Source organism: Nerophis lumbriciformis, linkage group LG11 (assembly GCF_033978685.3).
Source record: "Nerophis lumbriciformis linkage group LG11, RoL_Nlum_v2.1, whole genome shotgun sequence".
Classification (NCBI taxonomy): domain Eukaryota; kingdom Metazoa; phylum Chordata; class Actinopteri; order Syngnathiformes; family Syngnathidae; genus Nerophis; species Nerophis lumbriciformis.
The window spans coordinates 16,675,171-16,702,757 of record NC_084558.2 but is presented as its reverse complement, the minus strand read 5'-3'; the positions used below and the strand labels follow the sequence as shown (position 1 = coordinate 16,702,757).

Here is a 27,587-nt window from a genome sequence, read left to right as displayed (position 1 = left end):
TGTAATTATTAATAGATTCGGCTGATATAAAGTGGGCCCTGCGATGAGGTGGCGACTTGTCCAGGGTGTACCCCGCCTTCCGCCCGATTGTAGCTGAGATAGGCTCCAGCGCCCCCCGCGACCCCAAAGGGAATAAGCGGTAGAAAATGGATGGATGGATGATATAAAGTGAGCTTTACTTCATAAAAAACAGCTTTTTTCGCATTATGCACTGATAATAAAATCTAATTATAGATGCCAATTTTTTTAAGCCTCACTATGTGTGTAATTGTTGTGTTACTGACCTTTCTACTTTGTCTTTAGATTGTCCCGCTGCCAGCCTCCTTTGGCTGCTCCCTCTCCTCCTGTTCCTTTTGTTACTGCTGGCACTTTTGCTGCTCTGCTGCTGGAAATATTGCGCCTGCTGCAAAACCTGCTGCCAGGTATGGAAAAGCTTAAAGGCTGTGATAGATGAATCGATCACGGGTTATTTTAGACCCCTTCGTTACTCCTAAATCTTTAAAGCGCACCCTCAGTGTTCAAACAAGTTTGCCTTATATGGTAGCCGATGAATAAATGTCATACTAAAATCACTTGAGACAGGTTTTTTTACCACATATTTAAAAAAAATATGATGCTAGTGGGGGTCACCGAGTAACTTAATTCTACGACAATGATTGTGTTTGTAAGTTGTACTAACAATTATTTCATATTGTCTCTCCAAAGAACTGTCTTGCCCTGCTACCATGCTGTAATAAAGGTATGTTGCAAAGGAATGACTTCGAACATTTCCCCATTTGGCTCAGTGAGGTTATCAATGATACATCTCGGTCTCCTCCCCAGGTCGTATGGTCGGATTCAAGGAGGATGAGTATCTTCTCCGCCAATCGCTACTCACTTCTGACCATCTGGACACGCCGATGGTGAGGACGGGTCCTCTCAAAGGCACTGATGTGGTTCGCTGGAAGGTTACCGATAATGTCCACCGAAGTCCCAACCACCCTCAGGTTCTCGTCAAGCCCAACCCCAAAGAAATTAGTAAGTGCCTATAAGTTTTAAAAGCAAATCTTAAAAGGTGTCATATTGGGATTTTTTTTTTTTACTTTTAAACACTTAAATTTGGTCTACATGACATGTAATGATGGTCTTTGGTCCAACATTTGCATTGATTTTGTGGTGAAAACCTATCTTTCAGCCCCTTTTTGGCTGCCTTCAAAAACGGTTAGTTTTGAGAGGCGAAGTTGTTAGATGCAAACGAAGCACACTTTACCACGCCCTCTCACACTGCTTTTTTTGTTTTGCCAAGACCGTATGAGATATAGACACCGGTGATCACCACCAGCCATCTAGTTTTTACTTGACTTTCACCACAACACAAAATCCCAGATGATATAGCGAGACCAGCGGCTCACTGTGTTTGTTGTCGGCTCAAGGAGGAGACGATGCGAACGCAGGAGGAGGAAAGCCTGGCTGCCAAACTGGTACGATACTTTGGTTAAAGTTAACCTCTACCGAATCTTAATCTTTACAATGCTAAATCTTGGACGTATACATCTGTATATTGACAATAAAAGGCTTTTCTATTCTATATCTGCCAGGACTAGGTCAAAAATAGGACTCAGATGCAGAGAGGAGAACAATCCGACAGGCTTTTATTTTGAAATGTTTCGTTTTCACCTCCTGAGTCAGGGCAATACAACAACGGCTATAAACTTTAACAACTGGGTGAAAAGGTTTCACAAAAAGTGAACAAACTGAAAATCACTCTGAAAGGAAGAAACAAAAATATCAATCGCTAACTATACTAACGAGGAATATAACTATGAAATTTAAACAACATAAGAAGCTCCAAAAGGAGGGAAAAACAATGGGCTATAAAGCTTCTACTCTGTTTCTGGTCTAGAGAAATAATTAACAAAAGGTCACTCAAAAATGAGGAAAAGAAGAGACTGTAAAAGTAAACTGAACTCGCCACTTCGACTTGAAAACTTTGCAAATTCACTGTGCTTAAGAGTAGAAAAGGAAAACTCAAAATACCAACTTGGAAATTCAGGATCTGGATAACTCAGAACAAATCAAAACAATGCTTGGGCATGAAGCTGGAGATGCACGAGACAACGAGACATTCTGGCACAGAACAAAGGGAGGAGTGGGCTTATAAGACCCATGGGGGTAATGGGGAACAGGTGGAAACAATCAGGGATCAGGGATGACGTCAGACTGATGACAAGAGGAAGGGCAAGTGGCTTGAAACGAGAGGAGAGTTACTTTTCGAACTAAAACATGAAATTCACTAGACAAAAAAAACCCAGACAAGAAATCCCTCACCACGATGTGACAATATCATGTTAATACCTTTACTGCACTACTGCTTTGACCACTTGTAAAATATTTATGTATTTATTTAGTTATTTGCATTAGGACAATGCATATTCATCAACATAGAGCAACAATGTAAATATGTCGGAATTAGCACAATAGCTCATTTTCATCCGTTGTCCTAAGGCAGGTTAATACAGTAAACAGTCAACAGGTCATGATACAAAATAATACATAAATCACAAGACATTACACATTACAAGCATACCATAAGCACAGACCATGGACAAAAAAATAAAACAAACAAACAAACATCTAATTGTGCGTGCATGTCTGATTAGTTTTCAACCACTGTTTCAGTGCAGTTTTAAATGTTAAATAGGTGGCACAGTTTCTGACATGGGCTGGCAGCCTGTTCCATGACTGTATGCCTCTGATAGACTCCACCATTTGGCCATATTTAGTCCTGCGCCTTTGTACGTCGCAGTCCCCTCTGGTCACTGCTCTGGTGTTTACTTGACTGCTATTTTTTTTTATTAATAAAATCTGTCAAGGGAAGGGGAGCAAGTTTATTTAGATAGAGGCTCAAGCCTCTAACTATGCAGTTAGCTATGCTATGAGCTACATTGGTAGCGTAATAACGGAGTATAATACTAAATGGTCCTTTGCCAAACATAGTAGGCACTAATCCAATTAAAAGTAGTTTTTAAGAAAATCATTCTTTATTTTTCCGGAGGAAGGTGATGCTATTGTCTTACAGTAGAAGGATAAGATAGCTACACAACAAATCATTCGTGTTTCATTCACACATTTTTAAAGTACCGTTTCATTGTCTCCTCCATTGCCATAAATAGTAGTCACTGAGCCCAAAAAAGTAGTTTTTTTTTGGAAAATCCATCTTTTTGTAAAGGTTTGTGGATGAAGCAGGTTTCTTCTTTGCACACACTCGAAGCGACTTCTTTACAGTTGAAGGCACATTGCCACAAATCATTAGGTCAAAGGTAAGGCACTTTTTACTTCAGATAAGGCTGAAAGTTTGTTTATTGACTTGTGTTGGTAAACAACAGAGCATTTTCCTTCATTTGGTTTCATCTTGGACATGATGTTGTGGTACATAAATGAAAAATGGCTGACTCGCACAAAGATGTTTGGGTAAATTTCTACCATCTGTGGGTAATCTGCTGACGTCAAAAGTCAGAAAACGTCACAAGTCATAAAAAAATTCCAAATGGATCGTTTAGAGGAAGTTAGTAGGAAGGCAAGATTGTTTTATAAATATCTCCGCAATGCCTCCACGGTTTGATTTCAAATTTTCTGGACTTATGCAGATCCCTAATACACATAAGCTGGTACTAATAGGTAAGAAAAGTTTATTTTGCATAATAGGGCTCTTTTAATGGAATAATATATACTCTGCACCTTTTGGGGAATTATACCCATCATCCACTATCCTTATGTGAGACAAGAACACTATGTATTTCTCTTTTCTGTGTGTTCTAAATTGTGGAAAAACTAAAACTACTAATAGTGCAGGTAAGGGTGATTGACCAAGTCTGACTATAAACTCCTCTGAAAAACCTACAACGTGTTATATATAGTATTCTGTAAGTATGTGTATGTAGTAACAGGCACATCAGAAATATATGATAACATGTAATATTTACAGTATTTTAGTCATTTTAAGCCTTACCGTAACTTATTTGATTTCACAGAGTGCATAGCAACGAACACTACTTCTGTCAACAACAACATATTGAGCACTTTCTGTGTTTGTTGCCAAACTTTGATGAGAGCCAACAACAACTACTTTGGAACAAATGAGGATGCAAAACCTTCTCTTTTTGAGGCCTCAATATCCAGCTATAGTGAAACACTAAGTCATTGACATAGCTATAGCATTTAGCAGTAGCATTCACATTTTAACCGATTTGGTAACAATTGGGAACCTAGGAATCGATACCTGTGCTTTTTAATTGTAAAATGTAAAAATTAGCTGATAATGATAATTGTCGGTTCCAGTAGTTATATCTTTTTTTCATATTACATTTGAGTCTCATTTGCAGTGCAGTTACACTTCCAAGACATTAGATGGCAGTATACTGTATAGGCAATGTTGTCTAAACAGGAAGTGGCTTTTTCCATTTAGCTTAATGTGTTATGTTGCGTCCTACAAAGTGTTTATACTGTAAGTATTGTGCTAGTTACACACAAGCTATTTGATTGTAACTTTCACCTTGGTTGTAGTTTTTATTGCCAAATTTGGAGGTATTGAAATCCCCATGTAAAATTGCTAATGCTAATAGTAGCCTGTTAATGGCAAATCCAATGTAAATTAGCATCAAGCTAGCACATTTTTGGAGGAGTAGAGCCTTACTGTACGTTGAGTGTTTCTACCATCATACTTGCTTTGTTGGTGTTGAAAATTGCAACATTACTAAGAGGGAGTTTGGCTGAGTCCGCCCTGAGTGCTGCTTGAGGGATTGTTTCCTTGAGCTGGTGTTTAGTCTGCAACCGGACATGACAAGTCTGCAACCGGACGTATCATGACGTGCAACAAAGGCATCGAAATATGGCACCATTAGATTTGACGTTAAATGATACCAGGGAGTACCGACGGAATTCAGTCGGTGCCTATAAAAGTACTAAGTTCAGTACCCATCCTTTGCTGTAGGTTTAATCGACAACGTCCACTCAAGGAATGAATTATCATTTTGCTTTGTGTTTGGGGTGATGTCTTTGGGTCTAAGTTAAAGCTGGTGTCCACAGATTTGGTCGGTTCGAAATTGTAGTTGTAAAAGTGTGCATTTGTAATGTTACCCAAATTCTCTGCCTGTAGCCACAACTTTCTTCTATACAGGTGCAAGGCAAAATTTATAATTTTGCATGAACTTTTCCAAACTAGCTTAACTCTCACCAGCGGCTGGTAGTGCCGCAGTGCTACTATGCCAGAAAAGTAGTTCCTCGCTGTTAGCTCTTACAGTAACAATGTCACTATAGCTTCGTTAATATGCGGGTCATGGCATGTACGTTTGTACATTGAGCGTTGGTAGCGGTTTTTGGATATTTTTAAAGAGGGTTTTATAGGCGGAATAGATTACTTCCTGTTAACTGCATTGTTAACCGCCTCGTGCGAGCAGTTTTTTGTACTATTTAGAACACACAGAAAGAAGAAAGACATGTGTGTTCTTGTCTCACATAAGGATTGTGATTGAATGGCAACATCTCAAAAAATAGTGCAATCCCCCTTCAAGGACGGTTTGGGGACGGCGTGGCGCGGTTGGGAGAGTGGCCGTGCCAGCAACCTGAGGGTTACTGGTTCGATCCCCGGCTTCTACCAACCTAGTCTCGCCGTTGTGTCCTTGAGCAAGACACTTCACCCTTGCTCCTGATGGGTCGTGGTTAGCGCCTTGCATAGCAGCTCCCGCCATCAGTGTGTGAATGTGTGTGTGAACGGGTTAATGTGGAAATAGTGTCAAAGCGTTTTGGGTCTTTTAAAGGTATAAAAGCGCTATACAAGTATAACTCATTTACCATTTAACAGTCAAATCAAGAGATTCTAATCATGCTTTTCTCCGTCACAGTTCAGCATCCAGTCTCCCTGCGGCTTAACAGGAGGTTTTCGGAAAACTTGTCTCGTGCTGACTCCAGAGATGCTGAACAACTTCGTAAAGAAGTAGTAGACAATGTGAGATGGCATATTTTTTTTCTCCATTCTGTCATATGACAGTCTCACTGAGGTCTACGTTTGGTTTTCATTCAGCTTAATGAGGTCTACAAGCAAATTCCTGGGGCCCAGAAAATCCAGAAGACCTCATTTAGGTAAGAGGCATTACTGCACATTCATGAAGCCATGTGTCTATAACCAACCACCTGTATATACTTTCATTACAGAACACAGAGAAATGCTGGGAAAAGGTAATGTTCGTTGTAATACAGATCCTTATGAAGTGGCATGAGAAACTGTACATGTGATGATTTGTATATATGAAGTTTTTGTGGTCTGGACCACTAACTCAAACTCATGACCCTCCGGTGTCCAACAGGCAAGACTACACCATCATGGACACCATCCTGTCTGCTCCTCGCAGCAGCTACCCTGATATTGTCAGGCTCACTGAAAAAAATGTCCAGTCTGGACGCTTCCAGGACCTCAAAGTGTTGCCTGGCTACTACACAGTAGCCACAGACAGAGGTTTGTATTTAGATTTCCTTAAAATACTGTATTTATAGCCACGTTATGATTGTAGCCTACAGTAACAGCACCTACTTTAATAATAATTGTGTAATTTGGTGAAACAGCCTGCATGCTTTGGATCAATTACCAAACATTATAATGAAGACAGGGTGTTTTTTGTTTTGTTGTCCATATTGGTGTGTGGTGTTGATATTGTAACATTTATAAATTGTAATATTGTTTACACAGTCAGGGAATAAGTGGACAAAAAAATAGTAGTTTTAGATTGTCAATGATTTGTGTTGGTGGTTACTTTGTCTTCACAGAGGCTGCAGGAGCTATCGAGTTCCAAGAAGGTGTGGAGTCAGTGGATGTTCATGTGCCACTCTTTGTGAAGGAGGAGGACGATGACAAGAAGCAGCTGCTGGTTGAGGCGACGGACGTACCACTGGGCATTGCCAAAATTGGGAAACGCTTGGTGAACATCACCATCATCAAAGAGCGTGGTGAGAAAGCAGCTGAAACCAGACAAGTGACACATTAAAAAATAGTGATGTGCGGATCAATACTGAAATATCGATACCGCTAAATCTTTATGCTTCAATATTCATCCTCATATCAAGATATCGATACTTTTGATACTTAAGTTGTTTCAGATATTGTATATAATTATTAGGAACACAGTGTAAAGTAATAAAATCATTGAGATCTCGTCTAAATGAAAAGTGATTGGTGGGAAAAAAATATGTTTATAATAAACAGTATATATGACACTAGACCAGGGGTCGGCAACCCAAAATGTTGAAAGAGCCATATTGGACCAAAAATACAAAAACAAATCTGTCTGGAGCCGCAAAAAATTAAAAGCCATATTACATCCAGATAGTGTGTCATGAGATATAAATTGAATTAAGAGGACTTAAAGGAAACTAAATGACCTCAACTATAGCTACAAATGAGGCATAATTATGCAATATGTACATATAGCTAGCCTAAATAGCATGTTAGCATTGATTAGCTTGCAGTCATGCAGTGACCAAATATGTCTGATTAGCACTCCACACAAGTCAATAACATCAACAAAACTCACCTTTCATGCACAACGTTAAAGGTTTGGTGGACAAAATGAGACAGAAAAATAAGTGGCATAAAATACGTCCTAGAAAGTCGGAGAAAGTTATACACGTAAACAAACTACAGTGAGTTCAAGAACCGCCAAAATTAGTAGGACAAAACGGCGCTCGCCAAATACTCGAATCAGTGAAGCATGTTTAATATAAACAGTGTGCTTTGTAACAATTTGGGAGGTTTGTGTCATGTTTGTCCTCCTACATAAACCATATTAAAACAAAAAATAAAAAATGTTCCCCTCATCTTTTTCCATTTTTCATACATTTTTTAAAAAGCTCCAGAGAGCCACTAGGGTGGCGCTAAAGAGCCTAGATTTATTCAGGTAAAATTTCCTAAATAATTCATAGATTTCATTCTATTATGCATAGCAATTGCAATAAAACAGCCATTGCAAACTGTTTAGTTAAGAACATTTCTTGCTATAAAAATGAGTCACTGAGTATTTGAAAAAACAACTGTATTTATCCTTTTATCGAAGGCTATTTGGAGACACGACATACAGAGTAGAATGTAAATGAGATAATGCATTCAGTGCAGAATAACGCCATCATTTGTTTCTCCCTCTGATCTTATATTATTTGAAGAGGATTCCCCAAGAGTAGCAACGTTTGAAATACACTACTTTTTAAATTTTACCAGACACATTGGGTATATTTTCCCAAAGTATTGGATAGGTATCGCCGATACTAGCCTGAATTTTACTCTGTATCGGATCGGAAAGAAAATCAGTGGTATCGTACATCACTAATAAAAATAATAGAAAGCGTGTTGTTAAATTATATATTGTTTGTAAGGCTGCAGCTATTGAATATTTTAGTAATTAATTTTTTGATCAGTCTGTCTGATCAATCGAGTAATCGGATTTTTATAACCTCAATACGTATTTTGAAATAAACAATTTTTATTGCCTAACCCTTTATTTTTTTCCCCTTCATTAACATGAAATTTCATTTTTAATGAGTGCATTAATCAAAACAATTTAAAGAATAATCAATTGCAGGGCGGCAGCTATTGATTTTTTTTAGTAATCAAGTAATCTATTGATTAGTTTTTCCGATTGATCGAGTAACCAGATAAAATACCTTTTATAACCTCAATGCGTCGTTGGAAATAAACAAAGACTTTTCTGCTTGGCAAAACCTTCATTATTGTTTCTAACAAATGTACACCAGCATCGTTGAAATTGCATGTTTAACATGTGTGCACTGCATTCTTAAAAACTTGTAAAGAATAATACAAATATCTGCTATTCGCAGCCACACATTCGCAGCCACACATCACGGTCCACACACACACACACACACACACACACACACACACACACACACACACACACACACACACACACACACACACACACACACACACTCACAAAACAGACTATGTCTTTGACTTAAAGTTCCAGGCACTCTGTGAGGTCTGGATTTTATCTATTACGGCGTGGCGAAGTTGGTAGAGTGGCCGTGCCAGCAATCTGAGGGTTGCTGGTTACTGGGGTTCAATCCCCACCTTCTACCATCCTACTCACGTCCGTTGTGTCCTTGGGCAAGACACTTCACCCCTTGCTCCTGATGGCTGCTGGTTAGCGCCTTGCATGGCAGCTCCCGCCATCAGTGTGTGAATGTGTGTGTGAATGGGTGAATGTGGAAATACTGTCAAAGCGCTTTGAGTACCTTGAAGGTAGAAAAGCGCTATACAAGTATAATCCATTTATTTATCATTTATTAGTTACACTCATTAACGATTAATTGAAGCATCAGAATATAAATCAAAATTTATTTTCTAATCAAATGAATTGATTGTTTCAGCCGTAATTGATAGCACTAACTGATTTCTTTTATGTCCTCTCCAAAGCCACCAGTGTGTTCTCCTTCCTCCAGCCGGCATATACCTACAGCAGACAAGATGGTATGGCCAACATCCCTATTAGTAGGGAGATCATAGAGGACGGACGCACGCAAGTCTCCTACCGTAGTCGAGATAACACAGCTAAGGATAAAAAGGTGACTCATCTTTGCTAATTTCGGCTTTGTCCCTCCTCCTAACACTTATTATGGTTTCAAATATTCAAACAATGCACGCAGATACCACTTGACGAAAACATAAAACTCCTGTATGTATTTCAGGACTATGTGTCTGTGGATGGAGACCTCACCTATGGTCCTGGTGAGACCCAGAAGATAGTTCCTGTTCGTCTGCTGGAGCTGGGCGAGAAAGATGCCCTTTTGGATGACAAACAGTCTAAACAGTTCATCATGGACCTCAGTAACCCACGTCAGGGAGCCAAGCTTGGACGCTATCCCAGAACTACTGTCACAATCGCCGACGTACCAGGTAAGAAAAGGGAGCCTTGTATTTTTTTTTATTGTATTTCTTAATTTAAATGCTATTTGTGTTCAAATTTGTATTTGTATTTTTTTTTATACATATAATTTATTGCTTTATCTAATTATCTATATTTTAATTTCACAATTGTATTTACATATTCTTATCTAAATGTATTTTTTTTTACATTTTCATATACACATATTTTATAATTTCATCTAAATACTTACATTTATTATTATTTATATTATTATGATTTACATTTAAATTGTATTGTTTTAATTTTTTTCCTTTTTTTTCTTATGCATATATTGCTTTTACTTTACTCACTTTCCTATCCTTATTTTTATGGTTACTGGGGGAAGATGACGGCAACTGACACCAGAGAGCAGTAATGATCAACAATTTATTATATATGTATATGTATATATACATATATATATATATATATATATATATATATATACCATATATATAATAATAAAACAAGGGAATAAGCAGTAGAAAATGGATAGATGGATAATAATATCAACTAAGGAAATGGAGTGTGAACTAGATCCAAGAGTGTGTATGGTGTAAAACTATGTGTAGTATTTAACTGGAGGGTTTTACCGCAAAATGTTGGTGAGAGCGAAAGAACACGGAAGTCCATGGGGCAGGCAGATGATCCGAGGCGAGAGAGAGACGTCAGAATCCAGGGGCGAGCGAGGAGTCGAGGAACGAAGGAGGCAGTCAGAGTCCAGAGGGAGATCCAGGGAAAAGTGAGACGCACAGCTCACTTTCCAGGCGACGGAGGGTACTGCGGGGACACGGGAGAAGACAAGGGACAAATCAAGCCATGGAAAGGAAACAAGAATAGAGCATAAAGCTTGTCGCTTACGGTACACCATTTGAGAACTAAGTTCCCGCAAGGATCCCTGGGTCCACTGGTCCTTTAAGCAGCTCGCCTTCATCAATTCCTGCTGTGTAGATTGACAATCGTCTGCAGGCTTGTAGCTGCGTGGGAGTGCTGCTCTCAGCGTGAGCAGAGGCGTGTCCGAGCACGCTGTCAGCGGAGCTAGAGCGCATGTGGGCGTGGCCCGCGGTGCGCTCGTCATGAGGCACAGATGAGGACGCATTGGAATGCGCCCTGGCCGTGACAGTGTCCCCCCCTATGGACAGCATACAGATGTCCTAGAAGTCGAACCCCCAAAAAAACAAGAACAAAAGTCAAGGGAGGGCGGAGGGGTGAACTGGTGGTGGGTCGCCGGCCCAAGTGTTCCCGAATCTACCGGGGACGAGTCTGGTGGCGGCGGCGAGTAGACCGCCGCTGCGGCCGGCGAGGTGGACGACCAAGGAACGGTCGACTTCTTGACTGTCGGGAAGGCGGACGCGAGTGGCGCCGTGGTGCGGGACGCTGGAAACGAAGAGGATGGTGGTGCCGTGGTACGGTCCGCCGGACACGAAGAGGAGGGCACATTGTCGTCTGAGGCGAAGAGGAACAGGAAGACGCCGTCGTGGAAGCAGCGGACATTGGCGGCGTGGAAGCAGCGGACCTCAGCGGCGTGGAAGCAGCGGACGTCATCGGCGTGGAAGCAGCGGACGTCATTGGCGTGGAAGCAGCGGACGTCATCGGCGTGGAAGCGGCGGACGTCATCGGCGGCGTGGAAGCGGCAGACGTCATCAGCGGCATGGAAGCGGCAGACGTCATCGGCGCCGGAGACGAGGAGGGCAGCTGAGGAGTTGGCCGAGGTGCTGAAGCCAGTGCTGCCAGCCGAGGGGCAGAGGTCGGCGCTGCTGGCAGAGGGGCAAAGGTTGGCGCTGCTGGCCGAGGGGCAGAGGTCGGGGCCAGCCTGGGAGCTGGTGGAGACGCGGGGGCTACCCTGGGGACTGGTGCTAGCTCGGAGGCTAGTCTGGGGACTGGTGCTAGCTCGGAGGCTAGCTTGGGGACTGGTGCTAGCTCGGAGGCTAGCCTGGGGGCTGGTGCTAGCTCGGAGGCTAGCTTGGGAAATGGTGCTAGCTCGGAGGCTAGCTTGGGAACTGGTGCTAGCTCGGAGGCTAGCCAGGGGGCTGGTGGCTGCGGCTGGGAAAAGCGGAAGACAGGTGGAATTAGTCTGGCAGGGGGTAGCCTGTCTGGGTGCAGCTGCGCCACCACACCAGCACAGCCACCAGTACAATCCCCCCTGCGAAAGCGGATGGCAGATGCTTCTTGCTGGCTGAGAAACAGTCACTAAGGGTAGGAGGAGGGTGTCCAGGCGACAGGTATATTCCTCCATCCCCATATTGGAGTTAAACAGTCCCTTGAAGGAGTGTTGAGGAGGGCTAGAAAATTGTCCAGGGTGGAGGTAAAAGAAAAAGACATCCTGAGAGGGGCAAAAAAAGAGGAGGAAAAAACACAAAAAAAATGTTCCTGGGGGCGGAGCTAAAGTCAGTCTCAGAGAGAGAGGCGTCAGAATCCAGGGGCGAGCGAGGAGTCGAGGAACGAAGGAGGCAGTCAGAGTCCAAAGGAACATCCAGGGAAAAGTGAGACGCACAGCTCACTTTCCAGGCGACGGAGGGTACTGCGGGGACACGGGAGAAGACAAGGGACAAATCAAGCCACGGAGAGGAAACAAGAATAGCGCATAAAGCTTGTCGCTTATGGTACACCATTTGAGAACTAAGTTCCCGCAAGGATCCCTGGGTCCACTGGTCCTTTAAGCAGCTCGCCCTCATCAATTCCTGCTGTGTAGATTGGCAATCGTCTGCAGGCTTGTAGCTGCATGGGCGTGCTGCTCTCAGCGCGAGCAGGGGCATGTCCGAGCGCGCTGTCAGCGGAGCTAGAGCGCATGTGGGCGTTGCCCGCGGTGCGCTCGTCATGAGGCACAGATGAGGACGCATTGGAATGCGCCTTGGCCGTGACACTTATTCCTTATTTTCCCTTGTCTTCTTGCTATTAATCAGAGCCCAGTGTGATGATGTTCAAAAGAGGCACCCAGAACTTCACTACGTCCGCCCCAACCTACACTATCCCTGTGGTCCGCACTCGTAACCCAGACAGCCTTGCCACAGTTAAATGGCGCACCAAGAAAGCCCAACGCTTTGAGCTATCCGGCCCACTGAAGTTCAGTCCCGGAGAAACAGAGAAGAACATAGTAATCGACCCAAGAGCTCACCCTGGTACGGTTCAACCAGAGAGCTTCCAGTTGGAGTTGTTTGACCCAAGTAGCAATGGCAGTATTGGAGAGAGGAAGACCACAATTGTCAATGTCGTAGAAGGAGGTACGATCCAGCTGGAATTGGTCTTGTTTTACAGTTCAAATGTGTGTGAACGATTCTTTACTTCCTGCAGGTCCAAAGTCTCCTGAGATGTCCAAGACGCAACAATCAGGCTTTTCAAGTCCAGTCAGTACCTTGCCCGATGGCCGCCTTCATGCTCCACCAAACCCTAGGGCCAAAGCAATTGGACCAAGAAGCATCCGTCTCAACTGGGACCCACCACCTGGTAACCCCATGGGGTACAAGGTGCGACAAAATGAACACAAGTCAAGCTTTAACCCTTAATTTGAATGTTTTTGTCTGAAATGTGTTGGTTTTCATATTTTAGGTGAAGTATTGGATCTACGGTGACCCAGAGAAAAATGCCCAGGTTATTGATGTGAAGACTCCTCAAGCGGAACTGACCAACCTGTATCCCTACTGTGACTATGAGATGCGAGTGTCCGCCTACAATGCAATGGGGGATGGCAATGACACAGACATTGTTACCTGTCAGACTCTGGAAGATGGTAACATTTGTTCACTCAACTCTTCGGGATTTAGGGGTATTATTGTAGCGTCTGTGGGCTAATTTGTGTCGTCCTACAGTGCCGGGGGAACCAGGTCGTCTGGCCTTCAATGTAATCAGCCCAACAGTCACACAGCTCAGTTGGGCTGAGCCTGCAGAGACAAATGGTAACATCACGGCTTACGAGGTCATCTACACCCCCATCGATGACGAGCTGAGTAAGAGAACCACCTTAGGAAACATGCACTGCGAGTACATTTTATGGATTAAAGCCTTTGGGCTGAGATATTTTTTGGGGCCAAATTCTACAGTTTATTGCAGGCGTGTCAAACTTGTTTTCATTGAGAGCCACATCCCAGTTATGGATGCCATCAGAGGGACACTTGTAACAGTGAATATTATATGAATTTGCCTATGCATATGGTTATTATATATTTTTTATGTATAGTGTAAAAAAAAAATCTGTAGTTTTACAGTAAAAAAAAATCTGGCAAATTTGTCACCAAAATTTTACTGTAAAATATGCAGTGTTTCCTTCTTACAACACATTGCAATAAATTTAAAACCAGTACGACTGTTTTTCACGGGAAAACAATTTCAGCTTATTCGCCAGATTTTTACTTTAAAATGTAAAGTGGTTTTTACAACATGGACAAACAGTACCACTGTTTTTTAATTCTGGCAACTGAACTGCCAGTATTTTTTTTACCACAAAAAAAAATATTGTACTGTTTTTCCATTTACAGTGATACACCATAAAAACAAGTGTAGATTTTACGGTAAAAAACTGGCAGCTCAGTTTTATTGTAAAAAGCAGTGGTAGTATTTTCAATTTACAGTAATATAGTGCAAAAGCCACCTCAAAATTTACGATAAAATACAGTTTCACAGAATCAATTTTTATCTGAAATCATAAGTAAAGCAGATATTTAAGTATTTATTTTTATTTTGACTAAAAAATGTTTGGAAAGTATGATAATATAATATTTGTTGCAATATTGGATACAATTAAAGTTGAAAAGGTGTGCAATTTCATGCAGTACATATATTTTATGTCAAAATGGAAAAATTGTATTAAGAAAATATAAGTTACTATATTGACACATATTATTACCACGCGTTCGCAGGCCACGTGAAATGATGTGGCAGGCCAGGTTTGGCATCTGTGGTTCATTGGTTCAAAAACAAGGTTTTTCCTTTACCATATTAGCAGACCCAACATGGTTAGGTTAGTTTTAGTCTACTTCTATTTTCTATATAGCGTCAGATCACAAGTAATTGTGTGAATGCTGATTGAAATGAATTTAATTAAAGCGTTTTGGTGTATGCCGAAGTTTTTTTTTTGTTTTAATGTTGTTGTTTTTTTTTATGTAGGAAATATATTATTATAATATATGTCCAACGCATTTTCTTGCGTTTGAATCATTCCAGGAGCATGAATGTGCTAGTGATGCGATCTACAGACTCGCACACAGAATTAAGTGTCAGTGTACATATTGTATATTTATTTTGTCTAGATTGCGATTTAGAAAATGTGTTACAGTTGACAGTTGAGTGCTACAGGTTCAACACATCGCACACAGGTAGGTGCACAATAACATGAATGTTCAGAAATGTATCGTCGCTGTGGTAAAAGCCACGCATTCATGCAAAATCCTCATTTAAATAAGGCGGTCTGCACTGCTTTGCACACGCAGTCATAGTAGATCACAAGCAATATTTTATTTTTTGCACATGCTGTCTAGCACGTGGTATTTGGATCTGAGTAAATCAGGCCCCAAATCTACCTGTAGAGGAGAAATAGTATTACAGTTAGGGGTGTCAAAATATTGTGTTCATAGCGATTATTTAAAGGGGAACTGCACTTTTTTTTTTTTTTTTTTTTGCCTATCATTCACAATCATTACGAAAAACATGACGACAGATGGATTTTTTTTAATGCATTCTAAATATTAAATACATTTAATCAAAGTCCGTTTACAATGGAGCCTGTGGAGGCCGTTCAATTACGCCTATAAACCCCCTAAAAAACATCCAAACACCTCCATTAAGGTTTAATATACAAAAGTACATGATGGAAGTATATATGTATTGTAGCAACAGGCATATTTATGATAACATTGAATATTTATGTATTTTGATCATTTTAAGCATACACGGCGCATTAATTTCAAAAGCGCATCACGTTTGCTTTTCGTGTCATTCCAGGTCATGAAATGGCTATCAAAGTGTCCCAACTTGTTGGATTATATTCTCAACCATCTTCTTTTAATGTGAGAGGCATAATTTATGATCTAGAATCAATTTAGAGGGAGCAAGGAAGCGAGGAAACAGCAGACCACTCCATGGTGTAAACATAGGGTCAAATGGAAGTGATCACGGCGCCGCTATAAATTGTTTGTCTGTGTTAGCGCTTATAATAACAATATCACTAATACTTAGTTAATATTTAAGTCACAAAATGTAAATAGAGGTTTGTTGGCGCTTTTTGAATAGTTATTTATTGGATTTTATGGGCAGAATAGTGGAGCTCTCACTGGCTCCGCTGTAAGCAGACTTTTATTTAAGTTTATTTAATATTTATAATGCATTAAATAAATGCATCCGTCATGTCTTTCATAATGATTGTGAATGATAGGCAAAATTCTCCCCAAAAAGTGCAGTTCCTCTTTAATTACAGTAACTTTTAGCACGTTATGTTTTTTGATCGTGTTAATCTAATTTTTAATCTCTAATGTTATTTTCTCTGTATGCTTGTGAGTTTTCTCACCCTCTTCTTGTGCTTGACTGAGCGCAACAACACTACCACCATGCGGCACAAAGATAATATATCGTAGGGGTGTCAAAAAAAATTGATTTTCGAATGAATCGAGATTCTTACATTGAACGATTCTTAATCAAAATCTTTTTTTTTTAATCTCTCTAGTCCAGCCACTGAGGTTGATGTAGATCCCCAACTGTGTTCAACCAATCAGTGGTCGACAGAGAACTTCCAAAAGTCCCACCTTGCTAAAAAAATAGTTTATGAAGAATTCAATCTACTTGGGTAGTTTTTGGTGGGAACACTTTATTTACCTTGGTAAATGACAAAGTTCCTGTAAAGGTTCCTGCGGTGGAAAAAAGGCCTTATTTCAAACTGTGTAGAAAGACACTCCAAAAAGAGTTGAAGCTGATTGCAAAAAAACATCATTTATAGTTCCGTTAGGTGTCCCAATGCTTTTGTCCGCATACCGTAGTGTCTTTAGTTGTTTTGTCTTAATGTCCTATCTCAATCCTCTCTTCGTAGAACAAGTGGGTGCAGCTAAGAAGGTGAAGATTGACAACCCAAAGAAGCGAATGCTCTTGATTGAGAATCTTGTGAGTGCCCAGACCTATCAGTACAAGGTCCGTGCCAAGAACAGTGTCGGCTGGGGCCCCTTCAGAGACGCTACCATTAACTTAGCATCGCAACCTGTGAGACCTCTGTCCAGTGAGTCACAATCTGGCACAATTTAGCCTTTTTTTTTTTTGGTTATGTTCCAAAATTCGACTAATTTATGCCGTTTTTCTAGTCCCCATTATTCCCGACATCCCCATCGTTGATGCAGAGGCGGGAGATGAATATGACAGCTATCTGATGTACAGCAACGAGGTGCTGAAGTCTCCCGCAGGCTCCAAGACACCCAGCGTCTCTGGTGAAGGTGGGTATTCGAGCTCAAACCATAAAAACAAACTATTTGGTGTCCTTGTGTGGCTCTGTACAGAAGAATATGGCCAGTAGATGTGTGATCGACTAAATAAGTATGTAGTATGTCCTCTGGTGTTATCACCGTGGTCCATGATGGACTATGCATAATAATGTGTTATTGGGTCACCACTTATTTGCAAAAGCCCAACACTCGTAGCCACAATCTAATTGTAAGTGTTTTAACACAAATTAGTGACACAAACCACTGAACATTTGTGCCTACCATCCTCCACTGGCTTGCTTCTCCCCACCCCTAATTTGCAAGGCTGGAATTATGTCAAGATGGTGGGGTCCAACCTGGATCTCCGAAAGGTGTCATGGAAAAAGCGAGTGGATGTCTTCCCCTACAGTCGGCAGAGCACAGACACAGAGGCGAGCACAGATGAGGCCCCTCTCCCGAGCTTCGCTCAAACAGCCGTGCCAGGTGAAGAGCACTCCATCCGAGCAGCAACAGGCAGCCAACAAGCCAAAATGTCCCTCTACCCTTACTAATCCGAGCTGAGATTTTGCGTAATCCCTTCGTTTGAGCGTCACTTTTTGTTCCATGGCTACCAAGCTGGCTAGTGCTGAGAGAGGAGCACTGGCATCGACTGCAACACTGTTAGTTGATGAACAGAGGTGGAACCCCTATAATCTGCCCCTGCTGTCCTCTCACATCCCAATAAGAAGGTAGTGGTCTTGTGGCAGCTTCTAAGTGTACATACTGTAAAAGTAAGTGTGCGTGCTGTAATGGAGACCTGATAACACATAGGAGTGTATGCAGATCATTTTCAACAACGACACCCCTTTTTTTGCAACGATCAAATGCACAAAACACCTCATAGAACTGGTTTACTTACTGGAGCATTTTTGCAACTATTGTGTTATTTGCCGTCACTCTTTCTTGACTTTTTACATTTAATTTTTTGTGAATTAGCAATTTCAGTTCTATGAAACCCCATACAGCCATGTTGTAGTTTTAAAGTGTATTTTCACCAGAAAAAATAGTGTTTTATAACAAATTAACCATCATGGATGTTAAACAAGAACATTATGCAACAGTTTTAGTAGAGTTACCATCTCATACCAATTTTTATAAGTATTTTTTTTTAAATGATAGGACTACCAACTGTTATTATATGCATATAATACTGTTACCCTCTGAATAGATCTGAATTATTTCAAATGTTCATTCCAAAAATGCAGTGGTATTCAACAGGGGGTCTTTTAAATTTTCATTGACGACAGTCTTTACATTTTTTGTTGATTAGACTTTAAAGAAATATTTTTTCAATATTCCCTCTGCAATGTTTCCACAGTTGTGAATGTATTTAAAATACAAATGAGCATTGATACAACACACGGTACAGAACACATAAGTGCAGACCTTTAGCAACACAGAGGAGCTCTTTTAGGTATGGCCCCAGTTTATTCATATGTACGACCCGCCCCTATCACTGCTATGCCGATCACGAGGCTCTGTCAGGTTCCCTGCGATTGGCTGAGAGTTTATTCTCATAGCAACTACTTTATTAGGATCAGAAAATGTAACATGACAAAAATAAACGTAAGCATAAAAGAGATAAGACAACCCTCCACCTTAGAAACCCCAGTTTAACAAGGTACCTTTAGGAGTATTTGAATTTAAAACACAATTTTATACATCGTATATAAGTAAGTTTAGGAGTCTTTGGCCTGTAAAACATTGAAGTCTAATGAAATAAATTCACAGGCTTTATCAAAATAGTGTATTATTTAAAAAAAAATCTGCATATTGAATTGAAATTGTCAGAGAGGTATTCTGGAATACAACAAATTCCCGCTATCCCTGAGAGTCACGTTCCAAGACCCTCGCAAATGGGGAAATAATGGAGAAACCCATGTAAACTTCCATTTTTGACACAAAGCTCACTCCTCCCCCTTCAAATCCTCCTTCTTGCTTTATGTTGACATTCCCCTAAAATTTTAGATCAACATTTTCAATAATAGTCAGTGTTGTAATTATTAGATTAGATTCAGCTCCAAAACCCTCCTTGTCTCTCTTTGGTTGCCATTAATCACTAATGTCGAAGGAAGTTAACTAGCATGCGTCAAAGCACAATACAGCTGGAATGATCAAAAGTATACAATAGGTATCACCACTAATGAAAAATAGTCAAGGGTATGGAGCCAGGGTCTCGCCTTTGGCCTGGTCTTCAGGCTCGCACGACCAGGGGCGCCGGAAAGGGGGTAAAGGAGACGGATTCTAGGGGCCCATGATGGAGGGGGGCCCAGAGAGGCCCCTAATGATGATGAAATTATAATACAGAAAAAATAATGACACTGTGTTGGGGGCCCTGTAAAGATTATTTTCATGGGGCCCAAAATCCCTAGCGGCGCCCCTGCGCACGACAACTGTGAATCCGCTGCAAAGCAGCTAGTGGTGGTTCACAGGCCACTGGGTCTTCCCGGCTTGATGTTAGAGAAGGTGTTTCTCCAAGCAGCATCTACATAATCAACACCGCTTGCCAGTTATAATTGAAAATAATTCAATGCAAAAATATGTATTGCTTCAATACTCAAGACCCTTAAATTCAGACTGAAGTTATCAATCCTTTCTCAGAACCAGCCGATGAGGTGTCCAGTTTGCTTTCACCTGACACGGGTCACAAATATTTTCGCTCTGAAGTTTTTAAAATATGATTTTAAAAAACTGTATTTTGACAAATTAAACCTTTAAACACAGGCATTTTGCTCACACATTTTTAGTCACTTTAAAGTGTCAGCATAATTGGATGTACCATATTATTCGGACTATAAGGTGCACTTAAAATTATTTCATTTTCTAAAAATCGACAGTGCGCCTTAGAACACAGTGCACTCTATTTACGTATTCATTCTGGTTGTGCTTACTGGCCTCGAACCAATTTTATTTGGTACATGGTGTAATGATAAGTAGATGGGTGTCAAATATACTGTAAGAGATACGTGTGGACTGCAGGCAGGTTGACAACTGTTGTTCAATAAATGACGCTAGCAAGTAAGCAAGCAAGACCAAAACTTTGATGTTGCTTGTTTCCGCTCAGGAATATTACTAAGACTGACTCATTTTCATTTACATGCTTGGATGCTAAGCATTTAACATCCATTGATCTGTCTGTTGACAACTGTGGCTCTTGTCTTGCTGTTTCGCAGATTATATGAACGGAAAGTGGGACACAAACTTCCTTTTCCCAGGCGGCTCTGGTGTACGCAACCTGTCGACATCATCCTCCCCAATGTCCACGGTGAGCTCCAACTACCGAGGCGACGCCTATACCACAGGAACCACCCACTACATGTCTGGAGCAGGTAAAATGAACACCGTTGATGCGCTGTACAAGGTCTATGCTTGTCTGTAACCGATAGGTTTGCTCCTCAGGAAGTCCTCGCAGACCCGATATGATGGGTGGAATGGGTGGAATGGGTGGCGTGTACTCGTCAGACGTCATCATGAGGAAGCGCTCAGAGAACAGGGGTTACACAGATGAAAACATCCGAGACTCGATTGTCATGGGAGATTTATCCAGCAAGTTTCCAGGTCTAGGTAACATTAAGCCGGCAACACTGGTTGAATTTCAAGCAGATCTTAAGAACGTTTGGGAAAGCTGTGCAAGTGCATGAGGCCAATGGCTTGGATGTACGTTAACATGCTCGGTGCAGTTGGCTGCAGGCTTAAAACCACAAACTTTGCAAAAGCTGAGCTGACTATCGCTCTTTCTCTCTCTCTCTCCTTTTTTTTTTACTGTCCCCTGGCTTCAACACTACGCTATCTACTTTCATGTTCTCTACAATCCTTGCATCCTCCTCTTTCGGCCAGATGTGCCATCAGGTGTTTACGGCTTCCCTGGGTCGCAGAGCACCTTTCAGAGCCAGTTCAGCTACAGCCGGTCTCAGGGTCCGAGGGCCAGGACCGAGTCTTCGGAGGTCCGCGAAGCCCTGTATGATCTGGACAGGGTGCTCTTGGGTAAGCATTGAAGCATGTGAGCATGAAGGCTGGTGTTTACTTTCTGCCCTCCTCTTGTATGTTCAACACAGTTGTTTTCTGTGCTGGCCACATCATCAGGTACACCTAAAGAATCTAAAGACATGTAGAAATTGACATTAAATATTCTGCCTTGAGACGTTAATACTAGTTGGTTTTGATTGAAGCTATTTGTGGAATTAAATATGTGTTTATTATTATTAGGAATTGCACTTTGTTATACTGAGAGATGTATCTAACATTTCACCTCTCACAAGTCCTTGCTATTTTAAGTTGATGGCAGTGGAACCACTTTTTTCTGTTGACGCTCCTCGGACCAGCTGACATAAGCAGTTGACGAAATAACTAAAAATAGCCATTGCATTTGGCCAGAGACATAAAGGATGGTCGATATTAAAGGCTTTTTGGATTTGGGAAAGATTGTTTCTGTCGTTTTCCTCTATTTGTGTATATTTTAGTTTTCTGTTTTCATTCGATAGTTAATGTACAGTAGTACCTCAACTTAAGAGCTTAGTTGGTTCTGTGGCGGAGCTCTTAACTCACAACAGTTGTATCTCAAATCAAAATCTCCCATTGAAATGAACTGAAATCAATTTAATTGGTGTTTGGCCCCATCAAAAAACAGCACAATGTAACATGCATTTTTACAACAGACTTTTAGATAAGAAATATTCCATAAAAACAATGCAACAGAGCGTACTAATAACGACTACAGTAGTTGTATGTAATAATGTAGTACAGCATTTACCTTTGCGAGTGAACTTCTACAATATCCCCTTCCAGCTGCTTATCCGTCAAATACACCATCAGCAGCTTGATTAATGTCCGCCGTTTAGATATTATTTTTTTGCATCGATTTTTAGCACTTTTAAAATGTGCCAACGGGTGCACAAATAGCTGCACCGCGGTTAGAATTAGGTGATCAGCGCCATATAACAGGCGATGCAGAGAGAATCTTCTGTGCTTGTGTCGACAACCTACATATTTCGGTCAGATATATATAGACATAGATACTTACATACAGTCGTGGTCAAAAGTTTGCATACACTTGTAAAGAACATAATGTCATGGCTGTCTTGACGTTCCAATAATTTCTACAACTTTTATTTTTTTGTGATAGAGTGATTGGAGCACATACTTGTTTGCCACAAAAAACATTCATGATGTTTGGTTCTTTTATGAATTTATTATGGGTCTACTAAAAATGTGACCAAATCTGCTGGGTCAAAAGTATACATACAGCAATGTTATATTTGGTTACATGTCCCTTGGCAAGTTTCACCGCAATGAGACACTTTTGGTAGCCATCCACAAGCTTCTGATTGAATTTTTGACCACTCCTCTTGACAAAATTGGTGCAGTTCAGCTAAATTTGTTGGTTTTCTGACATGGACTTGTTTCTTCAGCATTGTCCACACGTTTAAGTCAGGGGCGGTATGGCGTAGTGGGTAGAGCGGACGTGCCAGAAACCTGAGGGTTGCAGGTTCGCTCCCCGCCTCTTGACATCCAAATCGCTGCCATTGTGTCCTTGGGCAGGACACTTCACCCTTGCCCCCGGTGCTGCTCACACTGGTTAATGAATGATGAATGAATGATAGGTGGTGGTCGGAGGGGCCGTAGGCGCAAACTGGCAGCCTCGCTTCCGTCAGTCTACCCCAGGGCAGCTGTGGCTACAAATGTAGCTTACCACCACTAGGTGTGAATGAATGATGGGTTCCCACTTCTCTGTGAGCGCTTTGAGTATCTAATAATAGAAAAGCGCGATATAAAATCTAATCCATTATTATTATTATTATTATTATTTGGGAAGGCCATTCTAAAACCTTCCTTCTAGCCTGATTTAGCCATTCCTTTACCACTTTTGACGTGTGTTTGGGGTCATTGTCCTGTTGGAACACTCAACTGCGCCTAAAACCCAACCTCCGGGCTGATGATTTTAGGTTGTCCTGAAGAATTTGGAGGTAATCCTCCTTTTTCATTGTCCCATTTAAAGCACCAGTTCCATTAGGAGCAAAACAGGCCCAGAGCATAATACTACCACCACCATGCGTGATGGTAGGGCTGGTGTTGCTGGGATTAAAGGCCTCATCTTTTCTCCTCCAAACATATTGCTGGGTAGTGTGGCCAAACAGCTCAATTTTTGTTTCATCTGACCACAGAACTTTCCTCCAGATTAGTGTCGTGTACTACACGCAAAATTCTAATTTAAATAGAGTGGTCTGCACCACTTTTGTACTTGTTATTGATTATTTATTATCCATCCATCCATCCATTTTCTACCGTTTGTCCCTTATGGGGCCGCGGGGGGTGCTGGAGCTTATTATTATTAATTCATTTCAGTCTTAGTAGATCACCTGCAACACGTCCACTAAAAGTACACACAGTTTTATAGTTCGCACACGCTATATTTAGCACTTGTGTTTTTAAATCTTAGTAGATCAGGCTTTTAGTGTATTAGAGGAAATAATATCTGTGCCATCTGGTGGACACCACTTGTCCCAATACACAATTGCAATGCACTGCAGTTCAGCATTACAATTATATTTTGGAAAAAACACGATTGCCACATTGAATTGAATGGTTTTTGGATCTCATTTGATTTTGCTGGTGTTCCTAATGAAATGTGTGTCGAGCATACTTTTTCACAAAAGCATCTCACCTCACATTCCTGCCTGGTCTCGTATCAGATGCAAGACTCTCGCCAGGAGTCCCCGACACCCCCAGCAGACTGGTGTTTTCTGCTCTGGGTCCCACTGCCCTAAAAGTCAGCTGGCAGGAACCCCACTGTGAGAAGGACATCCTTGGTTACTGTGTGCTGTACCAGGAGCTTAACGGAGGTAAAGTATTAGCATATTAAGAAAATAGGGTTCAAATATAACATTATAATAATGGAGTATTTATGCGGTTGTGTAACATGTGTTGTCTCTCATAGGCGAAGTTAAGCGCATCAACGTGACCAACCCAGCAGAGAACTCTGTGATCATCCAGGACCTGTTGCCAAACCATTCATACCTATTTAAGGTGAAGGCTCAAAGCCAAGAGGGCTGGGGTCCGGAACGAGAGGGCGTCATCACCATTGAGTCGGCCGTAGACCCCAGGAGTCCCCTCAGTCCCATGCCAGGTGCCCGTCCGTTTGGACAAGCTGTTGTTTTGTCGTCTCCATGTACAGTCAAGTTAATATTCCATTTCCTGTCCTCACAGGCTCACCGTTCACCTTGAGCACCCCCAGCGCTCCCGGTCCCCTCGTTTTCACAGCTCTAAGCCCGGACTCCCTGCAGCTCAGTTGGGAGAAGCCCCGGAAACCAAATGGAGGCATTCTCGGCTACGTAGTAACCTGCGAGCAGCTGCATGGAGGAGGTGAGATAGTTTTATCATTTTCTCCAAAATGTTGCAGTCATGTTTTTTACACCCTTTTCATTGGCGTACCCCTTTAATTTTAAATGGGAACATTATCACCAGACCTATGTAAGCGTCAATATATACCTTGATGTTGCAGAAAAAAGACCATATATTTTTTTAACCGATTTCCGAACTCTAAATGGGTGAATTTTGGCGAATTAAACGCCTTTCTAATATTCGCTCTCGGAGCGATGAAGTCACAACATGGCGTCACATCGGGAAGCAATCCGCCATTTTCTCAAACACATTACAAACACAGAGTCAAATCAGCTCTGTTATTTTCCGTTTTTTCGACTGTTTTCCGTACCTTGGAGACATCATGCCTTGTCGGTGTGTTGTTGGAGGGTGAAACAACTCGAACAGGGACGGATTCAAGTTGCACCAGTGGCCCAAAGATGCGAAAGTGGCAAGAAATTGGACGTTTGTTCCGCACACTTTACCGACGAAAGCTATGCTACGACAGAGATGGCAAGAATGTGTGGATATCCTGCGACACTCAAAGCAGATGCATTTCCATTGATAAAGTCAAAGAAATCTGCCGCCAGACCCCCATTGAATCTGCCGGAGTGTGTGAGCAATTCAGGGACAAAGGACCTCGGTAGCACGGCAAGCAATGGCGGCAGTTTGTTCCCGCAGACGAGCGAGCTAAACCCCCTATCGACCCCAGCTTCCCTGGCCTGCTGACATCAACTCCAAAACTGGACAGATCAGCTTTCAGGAAAAGAGCGCGGATGAGGGTTTGTCTACAGAATACATTAACTGATGAAAATTGGGCTGTCTGCACTCTCAAAGTGCATGTTGTTGCCAAATGTATTTCATATGCTGTAAACCTAGTTCATAGTTGTTAGTTTCCTTTAATGCCAAACAAACACATACCAATCGTTGGTTAGAAGGCGATCGCCAAATTCGTCCTCGCTTTCTCCCGTGTCGCTGGCTGTCGTGTCGTTTTCGTCGGTTTCGCTTGCATACGGTTCAAACCGATATGGCTCAATAGCTTCAGTTTCCTCTTCAATTTCGTTTTCGCTACCTGCCTCCACACTACAACCATCCGTTTCAATACATTCGTAATCTGTTGAATTGCCTAAGCCGCTGAAATCCGAGTCTGAATCCGAGCTAATGTCGCTATAGCTTGCTGTTCTTTCCGCCATGTTTGTTTGTGTTGGCTTCACTATGTGACGTCACAGGAAAATGGACGGGTGGTTAAAATCAGGCACTTTGAAGCTTTTTTTTAGGGATATTGCGTGATAGGTAAAATCTTGAAAAAAACTTCGAAAAATATAATAAGCCACTGGGAACTGATTTTTAATGGTTTTAACAATTCTGAAATTGTGATAATGTTCCCCTTTAACAGCACAGAGCGCAGAAGATAAATACAAGTGAGCTGGCTGGTACAATTGTAACTGTTTTTTGGACAATGACCAACAGTACACTTCAGGCCTTCACAATAAAAGCGCTGCACGCTAAATCCTACCTGACAAAAGTAGGGTCTTACTAAAATACCTCACATGAACATATATGTTGCACAGTCACTGTGTTCTGTAACTACTTTGGTTTTGCTGTGATAATTATAACAATACAGTCGTCCCACATTTATCGTTGTTAATTGCTTCCAGACAATATCGCAATGGGGGCAGCACGGTGGGCAGGGGTTAGTGCTTGTGCCTCACAATAAGAAGGTCCTGGGTTGGATCCCTGGGCTCGGTGTCTTACTGTGTGGAGTTTGCATGTTCTCCCCGTGACTGCGTGGGTTCTCTCCGGGTACTCCGGCTTCCTCCCACCTCCAAAGACATGCACCTGGGGATAGGTTGATTGGCAACACTAAATGGTCCCTAGTGTGTGAATGTGAGTGTGAATGTTGTCTGTCTATCTGTGTTGGCCCTGCGATGAGGTGATGACTTGTCCAGGGTGCACCCTGCCGACCGCCCGAATGCAGCTGAGATAGGCTCCATCACCCCCCGCCACCCCAAAAAGGGACAAGCGGTAGAAAATGAATTTGCGCGCAGTAGGAATTGTAAAACATTAATCCAATCTTTTTGTAGATAGAGCATACAAAACCGGTTCAAGGCCCTCTAAATACATTTTGCAACATTATGGGAGCCTACCAGACATGAAATAACACCCTTTAGTCTTCTTCACACTCTTTAAATCCAATATAGTAATGTTGTCTATGGTTCAGCCAACTAGAGGCCGCGATACTGGATAATGCTTTGGTCATCTCCAGTGGCCAATACTACTGTGGTATATATATATATATTTACCGTATTTTTCGGACTATAAGTCGCAGTTTTTTTCATAGTTTGGCCGGGGGTGCGACTTACTTAGGAGCGACTTATGTGTGAAATTATTAACACATTACCGTAAAATATCAAATAATATTATTTACCTCATTCACGTAAGAGACTAGACGTATACGATTTCATGGGATTTAGCGATTAGGAGTGACAGATTGTTTGGTAAACGTATAGCATGTTTTATATGTTATAGTTATTTGAATGACTCTTACCATAATATGTAACGTTAACATACCAGGCACGTTCTCAGTTGGTTATTTATGCCTCATATAACGTACACTTATTCAGCCTGTTGTTCACTATTCTTGATTTATTTTAAATTGCCTTTCAAATGTCTATTCTTGGTGTTGGGTTTTATCAAACAAATTTCCCCAAAAAATGCGACTTATACTCCAGTGCGACTTATATATGTTTTTTTCCTTCTTTATTATGCATTTTCGGCCGGTGCGACTTATACTCCGGAGCGACTTATAGTCCGACAAATACGGTGTATATATATGTATATATATATATAT

At 41.6% G+C, this 27,587-nt stretch overlaps 2 protein-coding genes across 8 annotated transcripts in view; one reads left to right on the top strand and one right to left on the bottom strand.

Annotated features, from left to right (window-relative positions):
- itgb4 (integrin, beta 4) overlaps nucleotides 1-27,587 on the top strand; it is a 60,761-nt gene that overhangs the window by 28,951 nt on the left and 4,223 nt on the right. Inside the window, exons 18-39 of one of the 6 annotated variants that reach the window (XM_061967203.2) lie at nucleotides 304-422; nucleotides 706-739; nucleotides 823-1,017; nucleotides 5,880-5,983; nucleotides 6,059-6,117; nucleotides 6,190-6,213; nucleotides 6,342-6,490; nucleotides 6,799-6,978; nucleotides 9,458-9,606; nucleotides 9,730-9,937; nucleotides 12,851-13,168; nucleotides 13,239-13,411; nucleotides 13,494-13,674; nucleotides 13,754-13,891; nucleotides 16,960-17,142; nucleotides 17,225-17,353; nucleotides 20,554-20,709; nucleotides 20,780-20,944; nucleotides 21,230-21,364; nucleotides 24,070-24,219; nucleotides 24,315-24,503; nucleotides 24,584-24,739. In XM_061967203.2, the coding sequence (XP_061823187.1) occupies nucleotides 304-422; nucleotides 706-739; nucleotides 823-1,017; nucleotides 5,880-5,983; nucleotides 6,059-6,117; nucleotides 6,190-6,213; nucleotides 6,342-6,490; nucleotides 6,799-6,978; nucleotides 9,458-9,606; nucleotides 9,730-9,937; nucleotides 12,851-13,168; nucleotides 13,239-13,411; nucleotides 13,494-13,674; nucleotides 13,754-13,891; nucleotides 16,960-17,142; nucleotides 17,225-17,353; nucleotides 20,554-20,709; nucleotides 20,780-20,944; nucleotides 21,230-21,364; nucleotides 24,070-24,219; nucleotides 24,315-24,503; nucleotides 24,584-24,739 (3,294 nt within the window). Of the gene's footprint in view, nucleotides 1-303; nucleotides 423-705; nucleotides 740-822; nucleotides 1,018-5,879; nucleotides 5,984-6,058; nucleotides 6,118-6,189; nucleotides 6,214-6,341; nucleotides 6,491-6,798; nucleotides 6,979-9,457; nucleotides 9,607-9,729; nucleotides 9,938-12,850; nucleotides 13,169-13,238; nucleotides 13,412-13,493; nucleotides 13,675-13,753; nucleotides 13,892-16,959; nucleotides 17,143-17,224; nucleotides 17,354-20,553; nucleotides 20,710-20,779; nucleotides 20,945-21,217; nucleotides 21,365-24,069; nucleotides 24,220-24,314; nucleotides 24,504-24,583; nucleotides 24,740-27,587 lie in introns of all 6 variants that reach the window. The other 5 variants (XM_061967202.2, XM_061967205.2, XM_061967204.2 and 2 more) reach the window with 5 other exon arrangements.
- On the bottom strand, nucleotides 10,425-17,831 carry LOC133610693 (uncharacterized). 2 transcript variants are annotated; one of them, XR_009815915.1, is made up of 2 exons: nucleotides 10,809-12,634; nucleotides 10,425-10,727 (listed from the first exon to the last, which is right to left on the bottom strand). XR_009815915.1 is itself a non-coding variant. In XM_061967216.1 (2 exons), exon 2 carries the CDS (start codon nucleotides 12,418-12,420, stop codon nucleotides 11,080-11,082), a length of 1,341 nt encoding a protein of 446 aa, XP_061823200.1. In that variant the 5' UTR covers nucleotides 12,421-12,468; nucleotides 17,624-17,831; the 3' UTR covers nucleotides 10,425-11,079. The 2 variants fall into 2 exon arrangements, 1 of the variants encoding a protein (XP_061823200.1); XM_061967216.1 differs by adding an exon at nucleotides 17,624-17,831 and having other exon boundaries at nucleotides 10,425-12,468.

What these genes read in the sequence shown, in the direction of transcription:
- LOC133610693 (XM_061967216.1), bottom strand. Translation starts at nt 12,420, where the DNA reads ATGTTCCTTTGGACTCTGACTGCCTCCTTCGTTCCTCGACTCCTCGCT.